Here is a 27,398-nt window from a genome sequence, read left to right as displayed (position 1 = left end):
CATCCACCCGGACAGCTGATAAAACTGAGGAGTATTTCTGTCTGTAATAAAGCCCTTTTGTGGGGAAAAACTCATTCTGATTAGCTGGGCCTGGCTCCCCAGTGGGTGGGCCTATGCCCTCCCAGGTCCACCCATGGATGCGCCCCTGCCCAGTCATGTGAAATCAATAGATTAGGGCCTCATTTATTTATTTCAATTGACTGATTTCCTTATATAAACTGTAACTCAGTAAAATCGTTGAAATTGTTGCATGTTGCATTTATATTTTTGTTCAGTATATTTGTGTGATGCTTGTTGCTGGGTGTCCCAGTTTAGTATGCACACACACACACACACACACACACACACACGGTCATCCTCTAATGTATGAGTGTTGTTTCTCTCTTTCAGGAGCAGTTCTCAGAGGTGCTGGATGGCATGTTTGAGGTATTGGTCAAACCACAGGAGCACATCATAGACCAAGGGGACGATGGAGACAACTTCTATGTCATAGAGAGGTGTGTGTGTGTGTGTGTGTGTTGAATCTATATTTTTTCTGTGTGAGAGGCGTTAGGCCTAATTATGTGAATCAGTGGAGGCTCTTCAGAGGAGGAAGGGGAGGACATCTTCCACAGTGAATTTCAGGACGGAAATACTTTTTTTTCTTTTTAGATAAAACTATACTAAATATATTCACGTCACCAAATAACTGATTAAAATACACTGTTTTGCAATGAAGGTCTACAGTAGCCTCAAAAGCCCCCTCTAGGGTAGCACCATGGTGTAGCCAGAGGACAGCTATTTTCCGTCCTCCTCTTGGTACATTGACTCCATCCAATCAGAGGATCAGAGAATGAAGTGTGGTGAGTAGTTGACGCAAAGAGAGAGAAAGACAATAGTTGAACAGGTCTGACAAATGTATTTCTTCAAAAATTAAGAAGAAGAAGCAGCAGAAAGGGAGCTAGCTATATTTAGTTGTCATTTTTTTCTTCTTAGTTTACCTTTTACTTACTTAGCTAATGCAGCTAATTTAGCCTACTCAACAACATGACTCAAACAGAGAGGAACACTATTTAAATTATGTTAGCTAGCTGACTAAGGTTATCCAACATTGCAACTCTTTCAAGTCATGATAAGCTTTCGGTTTTATAAATGTTTTGCCACTGCCTGTGTAACTGCTAAACTGCTTGCTGTACACTGTACTGTTTGATTGTACATATGGATTGGCTTGTGGGTTTACTAACGCGCTAGTTCTAGTTTGTTGACTATAACGTTAATATGGTGACAACGATGTAGGCTGTGTAGCGGTTATGGTATTAAGGTTTGGCTTCGAGAGGTTTTTGCGCCTAGTCATAGACAGCTGTTGTGTTGTGCACTGAAGTACACACGTGTAGGGAAAAGGTGAGAGGAGGAGAGCACGTAGATGCAAGAAGGAATTATCGAGCAAAGTGATCATGCTATTTGTATGTGGCTGCTATGAAAGTGAACTGTGTGTGCTGGTGATCAGGGGTGTATTTATTCTGCCGATTCTGTTGCATGCAAAACATTTCTTAAAGAGAAGCAAACAGAACGAAAATGGGAGGGACCTACCTGAATTTGTACAATATATAATAATAATAATAATAATAATAATATGCCATATAGCAGACGCTTTTATCCAAAGCGACTTACAGTCATGTGCGCATACATTTTTACGTATGGGTGGTCCCGGGGATCGAACCCACTACCCTGGCGTTACAAGCGCCATGCTCTACCAATTGAGCTACAGAGGACCACCAATAGAAACTCTCATTTTGGACTAATGCTTACACCCCAGATCATCAGCTAGATGCAGGCAAGAGTATGCAAGGCGGTATTGTATGTGTCTGTCACCTTGATTACTACAATTTGTCTCTCGACCTGTGCAACTACGTTATAAACTTTCATTTGCAGGTTAGGTTTTAGCAACCTCATGATAGGTATAGGGCAAATTCGAGTATCATGTAGTAGCCGAAACCCATCGACGTTACATTGAGCTGGGTGAATGGAATATGAATGACAGTCTTCCAATATGCTGTAATAGAAATAAGGCCATGCTCATAAAAAAATCGTCCTCCCTAATCTTAAATGACACCGACCTCCACTGATGTGCATGTGATGTTCTCTGATTCCTCTGATGTCCTGTGTACCTCTGTGTGTTGTAGGGGTGTGTATGATATTATTGTACTGATTGACGGAGTTGGGAAATGTGTGGGAAAGTATGACAACAAGGGCAGTTTCGGGGAGCTGGCGCTCATGTACAACACCCCACGTGCTGCCACCATCATGGCCACCCAGGAGGGGGCACTGTGGGGACTGGTGAGTCACAGTAGGAGACTGAACATGATATATGTGTGTGTGGACGTGTTTAACTATACTTGTGGGGACCAGAAGTCCACCACCTTTACGTGCAATGAAATAATGAATAAGGTTGACCAACAGGGGACATTTTGTTGGTACCCACAAGGTCAACTGCTTTTTCTAGGGGGTTAAGGTTAGAATTAGTGTTAGGGTTAGAATTAGGGTTAGGAGCTAGGGTTAGTTTTAGGGTTAGGTTTAGGGTAAGGGTTAGGTTTAGGGTTAGGGGCTAGGGAAAATAGGATTTTGAATGGGACTGAATTGTGTGTCCCAACAAGGTTAGTTGTACAGTACTGTGTGTGTGTGTGTGTGTGTGTGTGTGTGTGTGTGTGTGTGTGTGTGTGTGTGTGTGTGTGATGTGTTTCTGTGAGAGATGAGTAACCTGTATGTGTATGTTTTAGGATCGGGCCACATTTCATAGACTCATAGTGAAAAACAATGCCAAGAAGAGGAAGATTTACGAAGCCTTCATTGAGTGTGTACCCCTTCTAAAGTCTCTCGAGGTCTGTTTCATTTGACCACAACATCTTAAAGTGCTTCACAATAAAAGTGTACTGTGCAGTGTGCATTCAAAATACAACATAAGAGAATGTACATGAGAGGCTCACATTGCACAAATAGAATCCATTGTAAACAATCCTTCCTCTCAGAATGCATGTAAAGATCAATGTATACTTTTATCACACCTTCATCGTCTGTCCTCATCTTGCTCTTCCTCAGCTCTCTGAGAGGATGAAGATCGTTGATTTTGTGGGAATGAGAGTGTTCAGAGATGAGGAGTGCATCATAACACAGGTATTGTGGACTTTTACTGTACAATTTATATTTGATTACAATTCTTCTTTACTTTGTACTGTATCCCTGCTGATTCCACTGCTTTTCTGCAATCTTAGGGGGATAAGGCAGATTGCTTCTACATTGTGGAATCTGGGGAGGTGAAGATCATGATATTAAGCAAAGTAGGTGTACATGTTTTCCACTTCCCTTGGGGGTGTGTTAGATCTACTGTATTAATAACGAGTTTGCTGTGGGTACCTGCTGCAAGGCACTGTATGTACTGTATGTCTAGTGTCTTTGGAATGTGGTACGACTGGCTTTCCTGCTTTTGCAGCTAGTAAATTTATTTATCAGGTTGGGTGGTAGATAAGGAATGGATAACTGTAACTGAGAGTTATGTAATCGGTTATATCAGTACTGCAGCATCATTATCATGTCCATGTCTCCCTACCTAGACTAAGGCAGGGCAGCAGGGTAATGCAGAGGTGGAGATTGCACGCTGCTCTAGGGGCCAATACTTTGGAGAGCTGGCTCTGGTCACCAACAAACCACGTGCAGCATCCGTCTATGCTGTGGGAGTTGCCAAGTGCTTGGGTACGTTGTATGTACACACATACATACCATTATTCTTCATTCGTAAATTGATATTCATGGTCCTTCTCTCTTTCTCTCTAAAGCAGTTGGAAATGAATAGATCATGGACTGTATTCATACAGGGGAGAATTTCGGCCCCAGTTAAGCGCGAGTAAATGGAACGGAATTCCCTTTTTTATGAACATTTCTCTCTACGCCTATTCTGACCTAGAATTTAAGCATGAGAATAGCATGCTATTCACCCGCTATTTCGTTTTGGCTTGAGATCTAAGAAATAAAGGTGTGACGGAGGTGTGTCTACAGATAGGCCGTATTCTGACCTTCACTTAATTCCCTCATATTTCCACCACCTTTACGTGCAATGAAACGATGAATAAGGTTGAGCAACCTGTCGGTTCCAAGTGGAACAACATCTACTAAAAAAATTTCCAATAGAAATAACACCATTCTCCATGCAATGTAATGTAATTTACAAATTGATAAGAGCTATTGATAATAGTAAATTAGTAAGCCGTTTGGATAAGGGGATTGTAAATATAAATGATAAATGTTTTATATCTATTTCACCTTATGATCGCTGGAGACAAATGTGAAACCAGTCACATGGCAGCAAACTGAAGCATATCAACATATCACCTTTTCCACAGTGAAGTTTATGAAATGCTGGCCTTATAACTTGCAGATATGAAATGTGGAGACCCAAGCTATAGGCTTCTGTAGCCATATGCAAATGACAGTATAGCACCAAACCTACCGAGTTGATTTATGATTTCTAGAATCTTTTAATTATATTTTAATTGTAACTGTATTTTTTACAATTTGTATCGTGTTAAAGGTCCCGAATATTTTAGGGGAATAGAAATGTAAAATGTTGAGAAAACGTACATTTTCTCTCATGGCAAACTACCAGGAAGTTTGAAAAGACTGGCTGACTGGGAGGGGAGCTTATTGTCATGAGCTCGCCTTGACTGACAGCTGTTTGAAACGCCTATGTCAAGAAACTTGGATGCAGTGAGCGGTGTTGCAGTAAAATCATATCAAGCAAATTTGGTGATACACAAAGCAACTCAAACAACATTGAAGTTGCATCAATAACCAGGTTTCCATCCAACCTTTTTATGCGAGTAAAGTACATATCGGATAATAAATATCATGACCAGCCTGATAGAAACATAATTTTGGGGGGTAAACTTTCTAAATGTCAACAAAACAAAATACACTAGATAAGGTGAGGTATTTTTGTGTCGGTAAAATTAATTATGCGATAAATGTCGGTGGTAACATTTTTATGCACAAATATTGATATAATAACCATCAAATCGAAGTAAACTTGGAGTCACGTGATGACATGTTGTGTGGTCCTCCCACTAGGATCGTCGGGAAAGCATGCAGTTTATTAGGCTACAGATGAAATACATTATAAAGAACTTCACAGGGTGGTGAAAGTGCAAGGTGATGAGCTTGATCCGCCTTTCCAATAAATATCTAGGGTCTTATTTTGGTGACATGATAATCGATGCTTGGCTGCAGTTTGACAAATAAAAATAATCTTGCTTTTGTCCATATAATCTCATCATGTACACTACAGGTGCGCTCTAGCCAACAGCGCACTTGCCAATAGACGAGTGGACATATTCACTATATAACGCAATTATTTTGGTGAGAAAACCATCAGTAGAGTTGAAAATGCGATGGAAACCCATTTAACTTGTATTTTTTTATTCCGTACATGGGAATTTAACCGCAAAATGTATTTGTATGTGCACTACATCATCACGCTAGCACAGCCTTTTATCTGCAACAAGTCAATTTAATGGAAACATCTCTGGTGTGAAAATGCGCCTTTGTTTTTATGCGGATTTTAGAATATTCTGAAGACCTAGCTAGCCAGTAACTAGCTAACACCAGACACACATGAAAGGGGAGACATACAGTACCATTCAAAAGTTTGGATACACCTACTCTTTCAAGGGTTTTTCTTTATTTTAACTATTTTCTACATTGTAGAATAATAGTGAAGACATCAAAACTATGAAATAACACATATGGAATCATGTAGTAACCAAAAAAGTGTTAAACAAATCAAAATATATGTTATATTTGAGATTGTTCAAATAGCCACCCTTTGCCTTGATGACGGCTTAGCACACTCTTGGCATTCTCTCAACCAGCTTCATGAGGTAGTCACTTGGAATGCATTTCAATTAACAGGTGTGCCTTCTTATTGTTGTCCTGGTAACTCTAATGAACTTATCCTCTGCAGCAGAGGTAACTCTGGGTCTTCCTTTCCTGTGGCAGTCCTCATGAGAGCCAGTTTCATCATAGTGCTTAATGGTTTTTGCGACTGCACCTGAAGAAACTTTTAAAGTTCTTCACTTTTTCCGGATTGACTGACCTTCATGTCTTAAAGTAATGATGGACTGTCATTTATCTTTGCTTATTTGAGCTGTTCTCAAATCACAACACAATTGATTGGCTCAAATGCATTAAGAAGGAAATACATTTCACAAATTAACTTTTAACAAGGCACACCTGTTAATTGAAATGCATTCCAGGTGACTACCTCATGAATCTGGTTGAGAGAATGCCAATCGTGTGCAAAGCTGTCATCAAGGCAAAGGGTGGCTACTTTGAAGAATCTCAAATATAAAATATATTTTGTTTAGTTTAACACTTTTTTGGTTACTACATTATTCCATATGTGTTATTTCATAGTTTTGATGTCTTCACTATTATTCTACAATGTAAAAATAAAGAAAAACATCTCATTCCAAAATCATGGGCATTAATATGGAGTTGGTCCCCCCTTTTGCTGCTATAACAGCCTCTACTGTTCTGGGAAGGCTTTCCACTAGATGTTGGAACCTCGCTGCGGGACTGGCTTCCATTCAGCTACAAGAGCATTGGTGAGGCCGGGCACTGATGTTGGGCGATTAGGCCTGGCTCACAGTCGATGTTTCAATTCATCCCATCGATGGGGTTGAGGTCAGGCCAGTCATGTCAAGTTTTTCCACACCGATCTCGACAATTTTTTTTTGTATGGACCTCTCTTTGTACACGGGGGCATTGTCGTGCTGAAACAGGAAAGGTCCTTCCCCAAACAGTTGCCACAAAGGTGGAAGCACAGAATTGTATAGAATGTCATTGTATGCTGTAGCGTTAGATTTCCCTTCACTGGAACTAAGGGGCCTTGCCCGAATCATGAAAAACAGCCCCAGACCATTATTCCTCCTCCACCAAACTTTACAGTTGGCACTATGTATTCGGGCAGGTAGTGTTCTCCTGGCATCCGCCAAACCCAGATTAGTCCGTCGGACTGCCAGATGGTGAAGCGTGATTCGTCACGCCAGAGTCCAATGGCGGCGAGCTTTACACCACTCAAGCCGACGCTTGGCATTGCACATGGTGAACTTAGGCTTGTGTGTGGCTGCTCGGCCATGGAAACCCATTTCATGAAGCTCCTGACTAACAGTTATTGTGCTGACGTTGCTTCCAGAGGCAGTTTGGAACTCGGTAGTGAGTGTTGCAACCGAGTACAGATTATTTTTACACGCTTCAGCACTCGGCGGTCCCGTTCTGTGAGCTTGTGTGGCCTAGCAACTGAGTACAGATGATTTTTACACGCTTCAGCACTCGGCGGTCCCGTTCTGTGAGCTTGTGTGGCCTACCACTTCGCGGCTGAGCTGCTGTTGCTCCTAGACGTTTCCACTTCACAATAACAGCAATTACAGTTGACCGGGGCAGCTCTAGCAGGGCAGAAATTTGACAAACTGACTTGTTGGAAAGGTGGCATCCTATGACGGTGCCACGTTGAAAGTCACTGAGCTCTTCAGTAAGGCCATTCTACTGCCAATGTTTGTCTATGGGGATTGCATGGCTGTGTGCTCGATTTTATAAACCTGTCAGCAACGGGTGTGGCTGAAATAGCCGAATCCACTTATTTAAAATGGGGTGTCCACAAACCTTTGTATATATAGTGTATCTTTGCCATAGATGAATAGTGTAAACTTTAAATTATATTTGCTGACACCCTACAGTCAAATTTTGGCAACAGCAGAGTAGCTATCTAGCTATATAAACCACGCCCGCCCCTCCGCAAACACGCCTTCTCCAATGTTGGTTACAAGGCGGTACTTATTTAAATTAGGTAAGAGAATATCATGTTACCATTGGTGTATTAAAATAATCCCGCCTCCTGAATCCAAGCTCTTGACATGGGGGAGGGGACCAGTAACTTTATGATCAAACTTTATCAATGTAGAAGCAACAATTATTTTTTATAGTTTGGTCATCATACTTCCATATGGTTTCATCTAAATATCATCCAATTTCATAAAAAATATTATTTTGACTGTTCATGATCTTTAAATATTAGCCACTATCGGTAGCCACCGTCAGTTTTACCAACATACATTTATAACTGTCACTTTAGTGTTACTTTCCTTACATTTTGCATCATTCCATTACATCGTTAGTTTACCTTTCTTTCCTCTGTCACGTTCATGTGGTTGTTCCTGAGGATTGCTAGCAATAGTGGATCATATTAGGCTAACGTATTACAAGCTGTGCATTAATTTGGAACATGTAACCTATTTGAATCATTATGGAACGCATACCATACTTAGCAGTTTGAACCTGGAGCCTTTGCGCACAGTTCACGACGACTGGACCGTTGACATCACAGTTCCATAATTAGTGAGGATTATTAGGGTTGATTTATAGAGCTACTGGTCAAGTTCAGGTCAACCCCTATTGTACATTTTTCTTACCTTCCAATATTTCATTGGTTGAACAATTGAATATGGCAACTTTCAGGATGAATCAAAGCACTGTGTTTTTGATTCACCAATATATTTTGAGAATAGGCTCTCTAAAACAGTTAAAAAATATATATATATTCATAAATACTTTCCTAACCTTAAATAATATACAAGATCAGAGTATTTTTAAATCTATCAGTTGGTGCTGAAAAGTAGACGAATATGCGTGTATTTACATGGCTTTCTTTCATTGATCCCTAATATTCTGAAACGTTCTCTCCATATAATCTAGTGAGTCTGTCGAGAAAATTCGAATTAAAGATACACCAAATTTTAGGGGATGGCTTTAGATAAACGTACCGAAAACCCTATTGAATGAAAACTCCATGAGAAATTCTGTCGGCCAGCAAGTGGGAGGGTTTTCATTTACATTTACAGCGGTTTAACTAAATGTATTCAGCGCATGTGAAGGGAACCACGCCTGCAAATCCTGTTACGCACCTGAATAAGGTTAATAAGTATGAATATGAACTACTGAGAAGTGCGTAGGAAAGGCGTACATTTCCTAAGTCTGAATCGGGCCCATAGCGCCTCAGAGTAGTCTCAGGAGTGTTGATCTAGGGTCAGTTTAGTCTTTTAAATGATAATGAATAAAAGGGGGGACCTGATCCTAGATCCGCACTCCTACGTTGAGACACTTTAGGAATACAGGCCCAGTAGATCAGTATGGCTCTAGATCAATAGCCTTTTAAAGAATTTGACTTGACACCCCCTCTTTCTCTCTCCTCCACCTCTCTTTTGCAGTAATAGACATTCAGGCGTTTGAGCGTTTGCTGGGTTCCTGTAAGGAGATTATGAAGAGGAACATTTCCCAATATGAGAACCAGCTGGTAGCTCTGTTTGGTTCTAGTGTAGATTTGAAACATTAACGTATAATTGTCTTTGTAAGAAATGTCACACACTAACACACACAGAGTACTTCTTGAACACAAACAGGTGGATACACAGACTCTCTTTAGTAGTATGGATGTATATAAATTATACACAGTGTGTATACTTACACCACAACATATTGGTTGACATTTAATTGTACAATCTACTGTACATGATTTATAATTGACATCCATGTTACTATGTGAATGGCCTCAAATGACTGATTATTTTATTTACATGTAGCTACTAGTATTTTCCTTTTTTTTTTTTTTACTATTATTGTGAAAGTATCCGTATTCTTCACCATGTTGGTAAATTGTTCATGTATAATTCTAGTCCAATAGAGCTTCCTCAAATGCTGTTTTGAACGGAATTTGTCTAAAGGCCCATGATCAATCAATCAAATATTAACATGTACTTTGCTTTTATATGGAAAGACTTGTTTCATCTGCAGATGGTGAGATTTCATAAATGTAATCCCTGATGAAAACCTAAGGGGTCGAAATGTTATCATTTCGTAAATTGAAGCTTTTAATATGCAATTTGTTTTTTGCAATTCAATTTTTAATTGAAGCAAAGTTTGAAATGTGCTGTGTGGCACTGTAGTTCATTGGACTTTAAGTGGTGTGAAAGCCAATGGTGGCTGGGGGTGTGTAAGGACTTGGCCCAATGTGTCACTTATGCAACTATTCTGTGATTACTTAACACAATTCCAATGCACAGTAACCCCTCTGGTAGACAGTATCAGTGATTAAATGCTATTAAACTATAGAACGTTACATTAATAATTGAATGCATTTCCAAATACTTGACAATGTGAAGGGAAATCGCCAAATCCACCACCACATCCTGTATCAATATGTTACATAAACCTAACCCAACTGTTAGGAATGCAGAAGTAGGCCTTTACTGAACAGATTATATTTATACAATGTTCAAACATTTATTTCAAACAGACAGCATCTCAAAGAGAAATAACAATGACAAACATCCAGATGAAATAAAAGAGCTCATTTAATGTTCAAGTTTTCTGGATTGTTTTTTTATTGGAGTAACAAAATGTGAAGTGCCCTCAGCGAACTCCACACGAGTTTGCCAACCTGCTGTGTTAGAAGCATTTACTCCACAAAATCAAGGGGTTTCCCTCTGCGTCCTTCCTTACAACCCCAACAATCCCACCTTACCATCTTGTATTTCCACGGTTGGTTGGTTGGAAGTCTCTCGGTGTCAAATTGTCCCAAGTTCCATTTTGTCCGTTTTAAATATTTAAAATATTTACAGATTCCAGTACTCCAAAACTCCTTAAATCCCACTGTTGCTCGTATAACGCGGAAACAGGTGGAACGGAAGAGCCTTGTCTGGTTTGAGTAGAGAGAAAATGGAACAGCAGAGCTGGTGGAATCAAAGGGGTTTGTTAGGCTGACCCTGTCCTCTCTACAAGATCTATGAGTCCCAAATGGCACCCTATTTCCTTTGTGTACTACTTTTCACCAGGGCTTTAAGTAGTGCACTATGAGGAATAGGGTGCCATTTGAGACATGCCCTATTAGGGTGCCCTAATAGTATTTTGAAGTTAATGCTTTCTCCTCTATGGGAAAGGCTGGAAAATGACATTTGTTTAAATACATGTTGAAATGTCTATTTTTTTTTTTTCATTGCTGTACAATGACTTCTATGATCCTTTCTTATGAAGAATTGAAAAATGAACCATAATCATTAAAAGATGAAGGAAAAAAAGGCCACACAGTTAGTCACTCATTCTTCTTATTCATCAAACATCCAGATTTTTCTTCAAAGTAACTCCCTACGTAAAAATAAAACTCCCCAATAAATACAAATACAGCAGGAAAAGAGGTCCAATAAGAATGGACACATAGGGCTCTGGTCTGATCCATCCCTGAGCTCGCTCTTTTGAGAAGGACAAAAATACCAGGAGTGACAAAAAAAAAAAGACTTGATATGGAAAAGGGAAAAGTTCCAACAGGACGTTATTCCTACATGTTCCCAGTGTCTCCAGGAGCAAAGATCCTGCCATTCCTCTTGGTTCCTGAGGCTCAACGTTAAGTACGTCCACTGAAGAGAAGAGGCTTTTCCCTTTTCTTGCTGGGGGGGGGAGGGGTCGTTAAACGGAGGTGATGACGATCATGAGGTGAGGGGAGATATTAGAGATCCGGTTGAGGAGGTCAGGGGCTAGCCGGGATAAGTGGCTCTCTGAAAACTCGCATGGTGGGAATATCTGCAACACATAGGCAGGCTGGAGAAGAGAGATAGAAATGGATCAGAAAGACTAAACGATCTAAAGACACTTCTAAAATGTAAAAGAACTCCCATTAATGCCAAAACGTTTCATTTGGCTCTATACGCCAGCATTTGAGATCAAATGTTTTATATTAGGCGACAGTAAAGTATGTTACCTTTTATTTTAGGGTATTTTCAAACATCTGTTTTAGCATTTAGAAATGAAAGCGCTTTACATAATCCACCCATTTGAAGGTGTCATAAGTACTTGGACAAATAAACTTAGTGTATAAAATTCAGTCAAAAGTTTAGTATTTTGTCCCATATTCCTATACGGTAAATAATGTATTGTGTCATTTTGGAGTCACTTATTGTAAATAAGAATATAATATGTTTCTGAACACTTCTACATTAATGTGGAAGCTACCATGATTATGGATAATCATGAATGAATGAATCGTGAAAGAAAGTTAGAGGCATAAATATCATACCCCCGAAAAAGGTCATGTTTTGGGGGCTTTGTGCATCTACATTTCTCACTCCTCATTATTCACAATTCATTCATGATTATCCATAATCATGGTAGCAGCCACATTCATGTAGAAGTGTTCAGAAACATATTATTATTGACAATAAAAATGACAATACATTATTTACCATTCATTTCTATTAGGCACAACATAATCCGAAACACAAAAGAAGCTGCAAATGCATCCAAAAAGTTTGTAGAGTCACAAGCTTTATTTTTTTATTTATTAAAAAGGTCCAATGCAGCCATTTTTATCCCAATATCAAATTATTTCCAGATAACAATTAACTACCTTACTGTGATAGTTTTCAGTTTAAAAATGGCTTCTTAGCAAAGAGCAATTTCTCAAGCAAGAATTTAGCTAGGACTGTCGGAGTTGGGAGGGGAAAACGACCTGTTATTGGCAGAGGGTTTTGGAACTCTTTCTTATTGGTCTATTAACTAATTTACTGCCGCTGGTGATGTCACCAGGCAGGCCAAAACTCGATCCCACCAAAACAGGCTGACATTTCAGACGATCTTTTAAAACAGCTCTTACACTAAAAGGGCATTATCATCATTTTCACAGTATTATTACAACCTCAGAGTGGAAATGTATATAAAAACACAGGAAAATGAAGTTTGACTGCACTAAAAGTGAATTTGTCCAAATACTTATGACACCTTCAAAATGGGCGGCAGGTAGCTTAGTGGTTAAGAGCGTTGTGCCAGTAACCGAAAGGTCGCTGGTTCTAATCCCCGAGCCGACTAGGTGAAAAATCTGTCGATGTGCCCTTGAGCAAGGCACTTAACCCTAATTGCTCATGTAAGTCGCTCTGGATAAGAGCGTCTGCTAAATGACTAAAATGTAAAATGTAAAATGTGCCATACGGTACTGTCGCCTCACATAAATTTGATCTCAAATCCAAAATGCTGGAGTACAGGAGGCAAATTAACAGTTTTAGCTTCACTGTCCAAATAAATACGTAGGGGCGTGTATAACTTCACATTTACAAACAAATTAAATTTGATCAAAAACAAGGAGTGGCTGAAGGTTTTCAAAAACAGACATCGATAGTAGCAAACACCTAAATAGGCAGACTGAGACCCACCTGATTGGAGCCTGGGTTGGGGACATTGATGATGCCTGCAGCCAGCTTGGCCTGCAGGTAGTTGATGAAAGCGGTTCTTAGGGCCTGGGTCTGGTTCAGGACATCCTCCTGGTCCCGTCCACATGGCAGAGCGAGCAGGAGACAGAACTCACTCTCCCCCTGCAGTAGACAGAACATAAATCAAATTAGAACAAGGACGTGATGTAGATGAATGCTAGAAATTCTTCCTTCATTATTTGACCATTACTTAAGTTGCCGAGTGACTAGGTTATAAGTGAAACATTTTCCTGTTCATGTAGCATTCACTAACTTGCTGTTTGCCTCTACTTGAACTGGGCCAAAAAGCCCCCCATTCAGTCTTATTTTTTTAATCATCACTGTATGTCTAATAAATCACGGTTTATTTAATGAAAATAACTCATATTTTTAATAATTATTTCCCTGGTCCTCTTTTGACCATTGAAATGCTCAGTGATTGTGTGTGCGTTAGGAAACTTATTTGAAGACATTTACATACACAGGCCTGATTGATAGGATGGTCTAGAGCCCACCCCCCTTACCCAGATGAACAGTCATTGGTCTATTATAATCAGATAAGATTGTGACATCATGATAGGGCTGGGCGATATGGCCATATTATATCACAATATTTTTCACATTGTTTATGGTATGATGGCATTTTATGTTTATGAATAATAAAAGTTATACATTTGCTTCATGAGTTGTGCATGACCCTAAGGTAGCAACCCATACAGTGCATTCAGACATTTACTTTTTCCACATTTTGTTACGTTACAGCTTTATTCTAAAATGTATTAAATTAAAATTAATTTTAGGATTTTTTTTTTTTTTTTCTCAAATCTACACACAATATCTCATAATGACAAAGCGAAAACAGGTTCAGAAATGTTTGTAAATTCATAAAAAATAAAATAAATATCTTATTTACATAAGTATTCAGACCCTTTGCTATGAGACTCGAAATTGAGCTCAGGTGCATCCTGTTTCCATTGATCATCCTTGAGATGTTTCTACAACTTGATAGGAGTCCACCTGTGGCAAATTCAATTGATTGGATATGATTTGGGCTCCCGAGTGGCGCAGCGGTCTAAGGCACTGCATCTCAGTGCTTGAGGCGTCACTACAGACCCCCTGGTTCGATTCCAGGCTGTATCACAACCGGCCGTGATTGGGAGTCCCATAGGGCGGCGCACAATTGGCCCAGCGTCGTCCGGGTTTGGCTGGTGTAGGCCGTCATTGTAAATAAGAATTTGTTCTTAATTGACTTGCCTAGTTAAATAAAGGTAAAATAAAAAATAAAAAAATTGGAAAGGCACACACCTGTCTATATAAGGTCCCACCGTTGACAGTGCATGTCAGAGCAAAAACCAAGCCATGAGGTCGAAGGAATTGTCCGTAGAGCTCCGAGACAGGATTGTGTCGAGGCACAGATCTGGGGAAGGGTAGCAAAAAATTTCTGCAGCATTGAAGGTCCCCAAGAACAGTGTCCTCCATCATTCTAATATGGAAGAAGTTTGGAACCACCAAGACTCTTCCTAGATCTGGCCGCCCGGCGAAACTGAGCAATCTAGGGAGAAGGGCCTTGGTCAGGGAGGTGACCAAGGACCCGATGGTCACTCTGACAGAGCTCCAGAGTTCCTCTGTGGCGATGAGACAACCATCTCTGCAGCACTCCACCAACCAGGCCTTTATGGTTGAGTGGCCAGACGGAAGCCACTCCTCAGTAAAAAAGGCACATGACAGCCCGCTTGGAGTTTGCCAAATGGCACCTAAAGGACTCTCAGTCCATGAGAAACAAGATTCTCTGGTCTGATGAAACCAAGATTGAACTCTTAGGCCTTAATGCCAAGTGTCACGTCTGGAGGAAAACTGACACCATCCCTACGGTGAAGCATGGTGGTGGCAGCAGCATGCTGTGGGGATGATGATTTTCAGCGGCAGGGAGACTAGTCAGGATCGAGGGAAAGATCAACGGAGCAAAGTACAGAGAGATCCTTGATGAAAACCTGCTCCAGAGCGCTCAGGACCTCAGATGGAGGTGAAGGTTCACCTTCCAACAGGACAACGAAGGGGTCTGAATACTTTCCGAATGTCGCGGGTCAAAATGTTTGCAAACCACTGAGCTAGCGTGAACAGATTGCTGATTTGCTGTACATCTATAGGATTGGGTGCAGCACAAACGTCAAATTGTAGGGAGATAAGATTGCCATAAATATCTAGCTCCCAAAAAAATTGGTGATCAAGAATATTAACTGCTTACTTTGCAAGCTCACCAGCAATGGGGCATCAATCAACAATTACTAGCATAGGCCTAGCTACTGGTCTTTTGTTACGTCAAAATTGCTTGAAATCAATAATTTACTTATGAAGCTTGTATTTGGAATTTGTTGTTAAAATTAATTAATTATTAATCAAAATGTGTTAAATACAAAATAATGAAAAGGGCTGTCTGGTAGCATCAATAAATAGACAAAAGATTTTACTTGAAAAAAAAACTTCACTCAACTTGCTTTTAGAATGCGCGACTTGGACTTGACCAGTTCTGCTTGGGACTCTACTTGAGACTTGTGACTTGAGACTTGCTTGCTACTCGAATAATAGTGTCATGGTCCCACCTCTGCAAACTAGCAGTTTGCAGACAGTAAGATACACAAACTAATAGTATAATTATAGAACGCTTGTGGATTTATATTAAAAGGCAAAGTAGAAAGCAGCATCGTTGTAACCGATCCGCACATCAATACCGGTATATGGTAAAATACGGTATACCGCCCAGCCCTATGTCCTGATCTGGGCCAAAAACTCCATCCTACCTGAACAGGATGAAATTCCAGGCATTTTTTTCAAACAGCTCTTACAAAAAAATGGCATTATCATCATTTTCACAATTTCAGAGTGTTATTTCGACCTCATAGTGTGAAAATAACAAAACAACTGGAAAAGCACATGAACTGCACTGCCCCTTTAACACAATTTAGGATGGACTCTAGGGTTCAGCGAGGTCTGGAATGACACATCATCCCATCGTATTATAGCCGTATCAAGTGTAGGCTATTGTTATTTAATCTTCATCATCTGGGTAAGCACATTTGCAACATTCTTTCTTCCATTAGGCTACTTTCTGACAGTTTCAGACAAAAAAAAGAGAGGAAGTAACAGGATTTCACTTAGCTAAATCAGAAGAAAAGATGGCTGCCTTGGTGGGAAAGAAAATCACGTCTTCGCCGGTTTGGCAGTTCTTTGGTTTCAGGCCGAAGGATAAAGGTGAGCCAGCAGACCTGACCCAAGTCACTTGCAGAATATGCAAAAATATTCAGGGAAAAGGATGGACAGACTACAAACCTCCGTCATCCTGCAGAGTTTGCTACTCTGGGGGTGAACATGTTGGTGTTCCTTGTTATAAAGAATGTTATAAATAATCATTTGTTTTATCTGATTGTATATTTAGGACTTTTAAAGTTCGATAGGCAAAAGGCATAGCCTAAGGCCTATTCGTTTTTAGCCTAAGCCAATGTTCATTCAAGTGTTAAGGAATGTTACAGGCTAAATAATTTGATTGTTGTTGACTTTTATATAAAATGCACAATTTGTAAGCTATTCAAAATAAAGTTGTTTGAAACAACTCGGGCAAGACTCATCATTCATACATTTTTTTGTTCCCCCCTTTTGAAAGTGCTGCTGTGGGAGCGTAGCCCTTTACACTCGTACCCTTTTGTGGGTTGTGTGGGTTGACTGACAGACGTTCTGAACTTGAGCACCTCGTGCGACAAGAAGTTGCCCTCATCCCTTCTGCTAATTAGGCAACTTTAGCACATTTTGGGTTGTCTGAGTGAGGGAAATGCTGTAAATTAAGAGGACTCTATGCATTTTGAAAGATGAGACGTTGAGGATTATAATAAATACCGCTTTGATGTCATACAAGCAAGCCAAACCCCCGTGAGTCCAAATGTGCACTTCACATAAAACTTGTCATATACAGTGTCATCGTTTATGAGCACTATGTTTGATGTACAGTTACAAGATGACATGGCGTAATATCCTTGGTTGTTCTGAAGAGAATGAGTCTGTTTGTCTATTGTGAAGAAAATTTGACGCGGCACACTAACCTGAATGCACTCATGACTTCTTTGTATACACACCAAAATTATAATCTGTTTCACTGAATTGCATTGTGAAAGCCTAATATCGTATTTTAGAACTTAGCTAGTCATGTTGACCCATATTGCGATTTATATTTGACCGGTTTGAGGGCGGGGATGCAAGTGAGCTTGCTTTAGTTTCTCAACGGCACAGCTAGCAGAGCTCAGAAAAGCACTTTATAGTTGATGACTGAGTTATAAAAGTGCATTGAAATGACTTAGGAACTGTGCAGACTTTGGAGGTGTGGCCACTTGGAGACACCAGTTACACCTTTCACTTAAACCCTTGTCATTTTATGTCTTATGTTGCACCTACCTCACATGTTCAGATTTCGTTAAAAATGCAGCGAAAAGTACAGTAAATGTAAAATACACATAAAATCAACAGTGTAATGTTTTGATTCAGTCTTGTGTCAGGTGAACTGTTGTGCCCTCACCTTTAGTCTAATAATTTCCCCATAATCTCAAAACACTGTTTCCTTTCATGGTTATGCACATGCTTTTCATATTTATTCTATAAGAAACATTTCAATTTGGCCCTATCCATATAGGCCAATTCCCACGAGTGTAAAGGGTTAAGATTGCCCGTTGCACAATTCAAGGACATTAATAAAGACTGAAAATATTATAAATATTAGTTTATAAGTTGAATTTGTCAAAGTAACATTTACTGCAACTTTTATTGACAGTAGTCTATGTGTAGGCCTATATTATTGGCTGTTTGGTTTGCAAGGAGGGGTTTTCCGACGGCACAATTTATTTTGCCTACACTTTGGTCAAGTAAAGCAGAAACGTACCAGCTTTGTTTGAACTTCCTATTCCATTAGTCTATCTTGCGATTGTTTGTTCCCTCTCTCGTTATTACTATACTATGTTTTTATTTAGGCTATTCATAAACAACTTTCTGAGATGGCCTATAGATTCAATCGATGGTTGATCATGAAAGAGTAGGCTATGCCTAGGCCAACTAGTCACATTCAAATTGAATGGGGATTAGGGAGAAAAAGCAAAAAAAGATTTTAAAACAATTATCCAGACAATTGAGTGTCCTCTGCAAAAGGCCCATGATCATCTGACATAGGGTCTAACGTTTTTTCCCCCCCTCTCTTCTCCTATCTGACATCTTGCGCTGCTTTGGTGCTCGCCGCTCTTTCTACAATCTACATTGTTGTCCTGCATTATGTTAATAGTCTTAACTACTTAGGCTATGGCAATTAGGGAATAGGCAATTTGGCATGTCGCCCTGCTGTGTGCTCAACTGCACTGCCAGACTCCGGCAGTGCAGCCAAGTTCACTTATGCTGAACCATCGTTTGTGACATCACGATGTCATCACCATCGTCGACGGCCGTCAAACATCGTCGACAGACGATGCAATCGTAAAAATCGCCCAACCCTAATGGACTCATCCCAATGTAAACAATTCAAGGACCAGAAACTTACTGTCATTCTTCTAGCCACACCATCCAGTTGTGACGCCTCGAGTCTCATTCTCTGGACGATCCGAAGTAGCGCTCCTCCCTCGGGTAGGGGCAGTGACCGTAGAGCCAATCCTTTGTTGCCACAGACAAAATGCAACTGGACAGCAGCCTGGTCATTCTTCAGTGCCAGCAGCCCTTGCCACACTATGGGGTACTTCTGCTCAAACAGAGAAAAATGATACAAAATGCAATTTATTCTAAATATCTCTCTGGCCCTGTTAAGTTGTCTTTGTCCGGTTTTACCCTCTACTCTCTCTAATTCACTCTTTATTCCCCATTTCCATTCGTCCAAGTGACTCACCGTGAGCAGCTGCACCATGTTCACAGGTTGCTGTCCAACTTGTTTCACCTTGACATCAGCTTTTGACTGGCTGGGATCTGCACCCTGAGGACCAGAACAAAGCAATTTTTGTATAAAGAAGTTGGTTTTCAAACATCATTCAAAACTCTACCACATTATTAAATTGTGCAGAGATAAATTACATTGAATAGGGTTTAACTCACTAAGGCAGAAGTGATGTTGAGCGGTGCCTGATTGACCCCAAAAGGAGAGGTCTCAGTGATCTGGGAATGGATGGCCCGGGTGTTGGTGTACATTCCTGGATACTCAGAGAAAGAAGCTCCCGTCCCTGATGGCAGCAGCTGCACCCTTTGCGGAGACGCCATGGTGGCCATACTTGGCCGAATTCCCATCATCCCATCCTTCAGAGGAGAGTGTGGCCTCTTGACCTCCTGTGGCTTGGCATCCTTCTCGGACACACCTTTAGACAGCAGATGTGCCCTGGGGGACATCGACGAGGTGATGTTGGTAGATGTTGAGGAGGGTGGGCCAGTCTCTTGGATGTGTCCCTGGTGTGGCTCTGGGGCCGAGCGCTCTCCCTGAGGGTGGTGCATGAGCACACGCATGTCCCTGGGCGACATGTACGGGTCCAGCTGCAGCCCGCTGAGTAGAGCCCCGCGGGGATCCGCCTGCATAGTCTCTGGTTTCAGCTGGGTGGCAGATTGTCTTCCTCCGGCCTGATGGAAGCGCCTGGAATCGTCTTGCTCTCCCTCGTGGCCCCTTACATTCCCAGGGTTAACCTTGAGGACCATGTCTCTGCCTACCGCCTGGGGCGAGGTGGGGCGTTGCTGGAGAGGACCGGACCAGGGAGAGGCAAGAGGGTCTCCATGCATCCCGAAACTCATGACAGATAGGGGTGGCGTGTTCACCCTGACCTCTCCTTGGACAAGGTGCCCCATGGGGATTGCTTGGGAGGCACGATGGGGTGACATCCTTCCAATGCCACCGTGAGCACTGTGAGGTTGCATGATGACAGACTGCTCAGGGTGGTGGCCACTGGTGACATACTGCTGCATGGCGGGCAGGCCAGAGGGCAGCATCCCAGGGAGGCCTTTGGGAGAGGAGGAGCCGATGGGAGAGGACACTTTAGTGAACGGAGAGTGTGGATGGCCTGACTTGCGAGGAGAACGGGGCTCCTGTTTGACCCCACTGAGATGCGAGGGAGTTCTGTCAGTGGCCGAACCGGGAACAAAGCCTACGTGGTTGCCAGCCGGAGAGGGCAGGTGGGGGCTTATTGCAGGACTTATGGCAGAGGTCCAAGATGGTTTACCCCCGTCAGCGTTCATAGCATCAGCCCCATCCACTTTCTTTGGATGCTTCAATAACATTGTGAACTCTGGATGATGGTAACCCATCACTTGTGGACTACTAACTGTCTGCTGGAGCCTCTTCACGACTCCTCCTTGAGGCCCTGATGGGTAGGGAGATTCTAACTTTTCCATACCAGTGTTTTCTTGTTTAATGGAAGAAACCGTTTGTTGCGTCTTAAGATGCCCATGGTCTGTCTGTATTGGAGGACACTGGGAGTGGGTATATATCTCCTGTTTTATCTGGGGCATGGACACTAGCTGCTGAGATTCCATGTCAACTACAGTAGCTGGTGGGATCTGGCTGATTTTGGCACTTATCCTCTGTGGTCCCTCCTTGATCTGCCCTGAGTGACTCAACACCACCACTCCCTCTGAGGTATTCACCCTTAGACCTGGGCTAGAGCCTGTACCCAGACCGGAGCTCTCAACCAAGTACCTCCCAGCACTTCCACCCTCCTCGCCAACTGATGGTCCATGGTACGAACCACTGTCCCTATCCTCCATGCTGGGCGGCCTGTATGTCTGCTTGGGAAGTGGCATGTCCACTAAGGGATTTCTGTCAACTGACATATTAACCTTCTCCATGTCAGGTGGATTGCAAACACGACTGATAACAGAGGTGGCAGTGGAGGCGATAACAGAAATTACTGACTTTGACTCAGGGGATGGTAGTGAGGCAGGGGGCCGGACTACAGGCTGAGCTGGATGAGATGACAGCCTGTTGTCATTAAGAGAGGTCTTACTAGGCACAGCAACCATTGGGGTATTACTTTCAGGTAGGTGTGGCGGATCCCTAAGGGATGAGGTGGCCAAATTGCTAGGAACAGAACTACTGCATGGGACTGGGAGTGAAACATTTTTGTGCTTCATGAGAATCCTACGCAAGTCACTGATGTTATGCTCAGTCTCCATGGGCTCAGTGTCAGGGGGAATTGCTGGGTTCTCAAAGGGAGCTGCTGATGCTCTAGGAGAGGAAGGGACACCTGCATCCTTGGATTGGTTGAGCCAATCTGGTGGGGAAACTGGGATCCTGCTTAGCTGTGTGGGTCTGATGTTTGGCCGGGTTGGGGGTGGAGAAAGTGAGGGTGAGATGCACTCAGGTGGTGGTGGTGGTGGTTGTTGTTGTTTTTGAGGCTTGGGGAGAATGGGACTTTTGGTTGGGGGGCAGACAGGTTTCAGATGTTGAGGTGGAGGTTGATCTGCAAGGACTGGAGGTAACTTCGATTCTTTAGGCATGTCTATAGCCTTAGGAACCAAATGCTCAGTTTTAGGCTTCCAAGAGGTGGCTGTAATGACACCTGCAGCTGTAGTTGAGGGAATACTGTCTAGAACAGGCTGTGCATTGGACGGTATTCTGTCTGATGTGATAACAGAGGTGCTCTCTGGTTCCGATGTAATTTCTTTTACAGCGTCCTTTTTGTTAGATTTTTGGCTCTTAGACCGTTTCGGTGTTTTAGCTCTGCCCTTAGCACCCTTCCTGGGTGTGGTTGGGAAAAAGGACTCCCCCTGAATAGGGGATGTGTTAGTCGCAGGTTCAGCTCCCTTGGTCGGCTGGACGAAGGTTGGAATCTCTGGGTCTGAATCCACAACAGCACTAATTACTGGCTCTTGAGGCAGAGGGACGGGTATATCCTCACCCATAATCGAATCAATGGCAGCAGCAAGCTCATACTCACTAGCAGGATTGGCAGGTTTCTCTTCCTCAGTCTCAATTTTTAATTCTGCAGATGGTGGGACAAGTGGAGTTGGTGACTCTGCTGGGAGGGTTGGGTCTGTCAGTTTAGCAATGTTCTCCACAGCTTGCTCCAGCTCCTGTTCCTGTTGTAGCAAAGTTTTAGGATCTATTGGAGGTTTAGTATCTGGTGTGCCCTCATCTTTATCCTCGTTGCTAGAACTCACATCTTTTCCTGAACTAGACTCTAATAATGGGTCATTAGTAGATTCACCTGGTTTGGTCTTTTTAGAAGAATCATCCTGATTTTCAGGTTCCTCATCCCCCATTTGAAGCAAATCTTTCACCTCAGTAACATTTAGTCTGATCTTGAGGTTCTTGAGGACAGGAGATTTTGGAGTCCGTGTCAAGCGTGGAGCTTTTCCTCTACCACTCTTCTCCACTTTCTCCAATACAGGCTGTTCTTCCACGACTGGTGGTTCAGACTCTTTCTCACCAAATTTAGTTCCACTGGCTTTCTCGTCAATAGGGTCCTTTTTCTGCCTGTCTTTGTCTCGTGATTTCTCTGTTCCTAGTTGTTGCTTGACATTCTCCTCTTTCTTTGTCACAACAGTATCTTCTTTACATGAGACAATGGAATCCTGCATGGCCAAACTGTCCTCTATAAAATCCATCTGCTGAGCAACATCTTCAGGCGGCTCAGTTTTGTCCCCCTTCCTACTTGATCCAGTCGCTGTGGGCATGGGTAATTGACTTGCCAACACTTTATGACCATGAGGAGAATGTCTGCCTTTTGACACTTTTGAAATTCTTTCACTACTCTCTGATTCATTCGAGTCTGTATCTTTGGTCTCCATTTTTGATCTATCCCCTTTAGCAGTTAACATGTCCTCTCCTTGTCGCCGATTCTTAGGGGGACGTCCCCGCCTTGAGGTGATCGGTGCAAGGGAATCCTGCTCTAATGGTTGCTGAGAGGCTGCTTCCTTGTCTTTGTCTCCACCTCGCTTCCGTGCAGCGCGGGGTGACTCAGTTACATCCTTTCCAGCCCCCTTAGTGGCATCTTCCTCAACTGGGGTGGCATACACAGATTTCACATTTCTACGCCTTGCTCTTCCAACAGATATACTCTGCTCTGTGCCATGCTCGGGGTCTGTACCATGTATGGGAGACTTGCCTGTGGATTTGGAATCTGAGATTCCCTTTGAAGACTCTGCTCTAGGGGATGATGCACGTTTTGTGCGTTCACTCTTGCGTGTAAGTGGTTTCTCTGAACTAGTTGCTGAAACCAAAGGAGTCAGTGGGACTTGAGTAGGAGACTTACTCTTTTTGTTCTTGGACTTCTGAGGTGATGAAATTGACTCATCACTGGTTTCATTATCAACAAGCACCTGGGTCTGATTGAGTTCAAGTTTCTTTTCCACCTCTGTATCGTCAGTGTTGGTATCATCTTTTGAAACCTCCATCTCCTCAACAGGGTTAGGTGGTGTGGAACTTAACAATTCAGGTGGTAATTCAGGTGGTGCCAGCTCAGGCTCTGGTACAGAACTACTCACTGATGTTTCATGAAGGCAGTCACCGCTGGAAGACTGCTCAGGGTTCAACATTTTAATATTCTGAGATATCTCTTCAAATTTCTCTTCACTAGGGGATTTTTTTACTTTTCTCACAGAACGGATGGGCTCAGGGGCTACTAAATTAACAGAAGCAGCGGGCGACATCTCATGGGGAGATATTTGCAGGAGGGGAGGGAGCTGCTCATTTTCTCTGTTTTCTTTTGTGAAAGGTTCTTGGGCAGCTGGCTCTGGACCCTCTGGCTCTGGAGTAAACATGTCACGTGTTTCCACTGTTGGAGACATCTCTTTGGGTGGAAGGGGTGGAGACATCTGCTTGGGTGGAGACATTTCCTTGGGTGGAAGGGGTGGAGACATCTGCTTGGGTGGAGACATTTCCTTGGGTGGAAGGGGTGGAGACATCTGCTTGGGTGGAGACATTTCCTTGGGTGGAAGGGGTGGAGACATTTCCTTAGGTGGAAGGGGTGGAGACATCTGCTTGGGTGGAGACATTTCCTTGGGTGGAAGGGGTGGAGACATTTCCTTGGGTGGAAGGGGTGGAGACATTTGCTTGGGTGGAGACATTTCCTTGAGTGGAAGGGGTGGAGACATCTGCTTGGGTGGAGACATCCCCTTGGGTGGAAGGGGTGGATACATTTGTTTAGGTGGAGACATCTCCTTGGGCATAAGTGGGGGCTGGGAAATCATGTGGTTCTCAGCAGGGCTAATAGGTTTAGTCTCTGGATCCATGACCGGTTCTGAGGTTTTAGGTAACTGCAGAGGTTGCGGTTCTGCCTCAGGTGACTTCTCCACCCTATTACCATCTATGGAATCTGCTCTTTTTACTTCATGTAGTTGTTGGTCTTTCTGCTGTTGTAGCCGCGTGAACTCCAAAAAGCGGCTATGGAAGAGGACAACTGGTTCTGTGTCAGGCTGCCCATCTGCCAGGCCTTGCTGACCAGTTTGTTGAGCCTGACTTTGCTCAGGGTCCTCATGCTTTCGCTCAAGGTGCTGAAGACGTCTTGAGTCCTGCTCAAAGATTGAGCTGTGAAGGAAACGGGAGGCAAACAGTTCCCTGCGTTCATGTTCCTCTGGCTTGGGCTTGGACTCTTCCTTCCTGTCATCTAGTTTGTCTTCAGACCCACCACTGCGAATTTTCTTCTTCCTCTGGTACCAAGACCCTGTAGGCCGTGGTGCTGACTCAACCTTTTCAGTATCTTTCCTACTGCGCAAACCAGTAAAGTGTGAATCATAGTCCAAGAAAGACCAGTTGTCCTCCCTAGAGGAGGACAGAGACTTTGCTCGCTCTAGCAGGGCCTTGGTATCTGGTGTGATAGTCTGGTCAAGTGCAAAGGAGTAGAACTTCATCCTCTCCAAGGTGGCAAGCTTAGGGTCTGAAAATCTGTCCACTCGTTGCCTGTCAGAGAAAGGCATAGAAGTGGAAGGCATAGGAGAATGTGGTTTGTGTTCTCTATCCTCTTCAGAATCGGATCGTACTTCCCCAGGCTCCAAATCATGTAAAATTCCGCACTCCAAACGCTTGCGATTGTGTGTATTTTTTCCAATGCCTCTGGAGAAGTTTAAGTCGGGTAAAAAATCTTGCTTGACTCTGCTCTCCCAACGTTTTTCCCGCTCTTCTTCACTAAGTTGTAAAGGAGTGCTTGGCTTGGACATTTGCGTTGTATGTGTCCTTTTGACTGCCAGCTCCAGGTCTGGGTGGCTTTTATCCTCCGTTTTAACCTCCCTGAGATGTGAAGATTCCGCAAAGTCCTCTTCAGCATGATGAGAGAAGTGTTGCAAGCCTGGAGATGCAGTGTTGTGCCACTCAGGATCTTCACTCTTTTGCCGGAAGCTCCTGTAGACGCGGTCTCCCCTCTTGGCACTCATATCTGCGTCAAATTGCTCTAGTTTCTTGAGTTTATGAGATGGGAAATTATCTGTGACGTCTTGAGGTGGCTTGCCCACTTCATGTACCAGACTGCGGTGTTCAAGGTCCTCCGTTTCTAAGCCTTGTGGACTTCCAGGTTTTTCTTGTTTGTCTGGCTCCTGCAGCTGTTGGTGGAGCCTCCTTTGCTCCATCTGTTTGCGGTAACTCTGGGAAAGGTCAATATCCAGAGGCTCTTCCTTGACACCCTTGTCATTGTCCTGTGCACCATATTTGAAAGGGCTCGGTGGATCTTGATCTCTTGCATTGTCTTGGTCCATGTTCCCATCATGGGAGAATCTTCTGGACATACTGTGGCTAGGGTGGCGTTTTGAGTCCATAGGGTCCACGCTCCCCTCGGGCAGCTCTTCCTGTCCTCTCATTACAGGATCCTGACCCTCTTTATGACTGCCAAGAAACGCCAGCCTCTCTGTTTTGGATCTTGAATCCCTCCGCTGTGAGTCTTTTTGCTGAGCCTTACTGTCGCCATCAGTCGCTTTTGGAAAGCCAGTGCTAGCTCCAAAGTCTGGGGCTTGACTCCCTTCCTCAGTTTCCAGCCTTCTCCTCTTCTGCCGAATGGTCCTCCCACTGGCATCTCCAAAGCGCCTCTTTCTCGCAGCTAACCGATCAGAATCCGCTGATGGATCTTTCCCATCATTTCCAGTGTCAGATTTTTGGTGTTTCTTGGATCGTGTTTTACCATCCTTGTCTGCATTCTCACCTTTCCCCGACTCAAGTCTCTCACTTTTTACAGGCTCATGGCGAGAGGTTGACGTTGTCGGATCTGAAGGAGGAGGGTCGTCGTCACCTTTATATCTCTGTCTGTCAAGGCTGTCTTGGTCCGACACCTTTCCCCTTCCAGAGCCTCCATCCAGGCTGGGTTCTAGCTCTGTCTCAGATGGTGGGATGCTGGGAGATTGCACCTTTCCTTTCCTTGACTTACTCTTCTCCCCCTTTTCTTTGTCACCTTTCTCCTTTCGTCTCCCCCGCTTGCTCTTCTCAGCCCCAGCTCCACGCTCACGCTCAGGTTCGACAAGGTGGGTGTCTTTTTCCAACCTCTCACTCTTAGAGCTGGCTCCATGTTCCAACGGAGGAGCCTTGTCAGTCTTGTCAAAGCGTGGTGGTGGTGAGAGTGAGCTGCAACTACCACTTCGCTCAGAGGACTGGCTGTAGACCCGTCGCTCTGGATCTCTGGGAGCACGCTCAGATGGTGAAGGGGAGGCAGAAGGGGTGATCGGGCGCCGTGGATGAGAGGGGCTCCACATGCCGCGGTCTGCCTCAAAGCGCTCCCGCTCTCTTTCTCGCTCCCTCTGGATGTATGTGTATTTCCGAATGTCCTGCTCAAAAGGATCTCGATAATCCCTGAACTCCCGGGGGTCCTCGTGGTAGCGTGGGTCAAAGTGTTCTCCCTGGTAGTGCTCCAACTCCGAATACCGCTCACGGCTGCGGGCGGGATAGTCTCGTCGAGGATCTTCGGGGTAAATGGTGCCAGGGGTGCGTGCATTCTCAAAGTAGGCTCTTTCTGCTGAGAACTCATGGTATGGAGGTCTTGGTCGTTCCTCTCTGTAAAGCAGGGGGTTGTGGAATAAGAGAAGAAAAAAATACGAACATTGAAGTGAGATCCATGAAGTACACCAGAAAACAGTAATTCAAAGTATTCCCTCTAATCAAATGCATTCACCTCA

At 43.2% G+C, this 27,398-nt stretch overlaps 2 protein-coding genes across 6 annotated transcripts in view; one reads left to right on the top strand and one right to left on the bottom strand.

Moving 5' to 3' along the window:
- LOC121575440 (cAMP-dependent protein kinase type II-alpha regulatory subunit-like) overlaps window positions 1-11,270 on the top strand; it is a 13,729-nt gene extending 2,459 nt beyond the window's left edge. The window contains exons 5-11 of the mRNA XM_041888563.2: window positions 391-497; window positions 2,163-2,316; window positions 2,757-2,858; window positions 3,076-3,150; window positions 3,249-3,314; window positions 3,588-3,726; window positions 9,291-11,270. Coding sequence (XP_041744497.1) covers window positions 391-497; window positions 2,163-2,316; window positions 2,757-2,858; window positions 3,076-3,150; window positions 3,249-3,314; window positions 3,588-3,726; window positions 9,291-9,415 — 768 coding nt within the window. The 3' untranslated portion in view covers window positions 9,416-11,270. The remainder of the gene's footprint in view (window positions 1-390; window positions 498-2,162; window positions 2,317-2,756; window positions 2,859-3,075; window positions 3,151-3,248; window positions 3,315-3,587; window positions 3,727-9,290) is intronic.
- The window catches only part of LOC121575419 (msx2-interacting protein), a 27,880-nt gene continuing 10,897 nt past the window's right edge, over window positions 10,416-27,398 (bottom strand). For 4 of the 5 annotated variants that reach the window (XM_041888520.2, XM_041888523.2, XM_041888522.2 and 1 more), the window contains 5 exons: window positions 19,422-27,276; window positions 19,219-19,302; window positions 18,880-19,074; window positions 13,278-13,439; window positions 10,416-11,673 (listed from right to left, as the gene is read on the bottom strand). In XM_041888520.2, the coding sequence (XP_041744454.2) occupies window positions 11,542-11,673; window positions 13,278-13,439; window positions 18,880-19,074; window positions 19,219-19,302; window positions 19,422-27,276 (8,428 nt within the window). In that variant the 3' untranslated portion in view covers window positions 10,416-11,541. The remainder of the gene's footprint in view (window positions 11,674-13,277; window positions 13,440-18,879; window positions 19,075-19,218; window positions 19,303-19,421; window positions 27,277-27,398) is intronic. The other variant, XM_041888521.2, reaches the window with a different exon arrangement.

This window comes from Coregonus clupeaformis, chromosome 10 (genome assembly GCF_020615455.1).
Source record: "Coregonus clupeaformis isolate EN_2021a chromosome 10, ASM2061545v1, whole genome shotgun sequence".
NCBI classification, from domain to species: Eukaryota; Metazoa; Chordata; class Actinopteri; order Salmoniformes; family Salmonidae; genus Coregonus; species Coregonus clupeaformis.
Note: the sequence above shows the minus strand (reverse complement) of the source record. Positions and strands in the feature narration are given on the sequence as shown.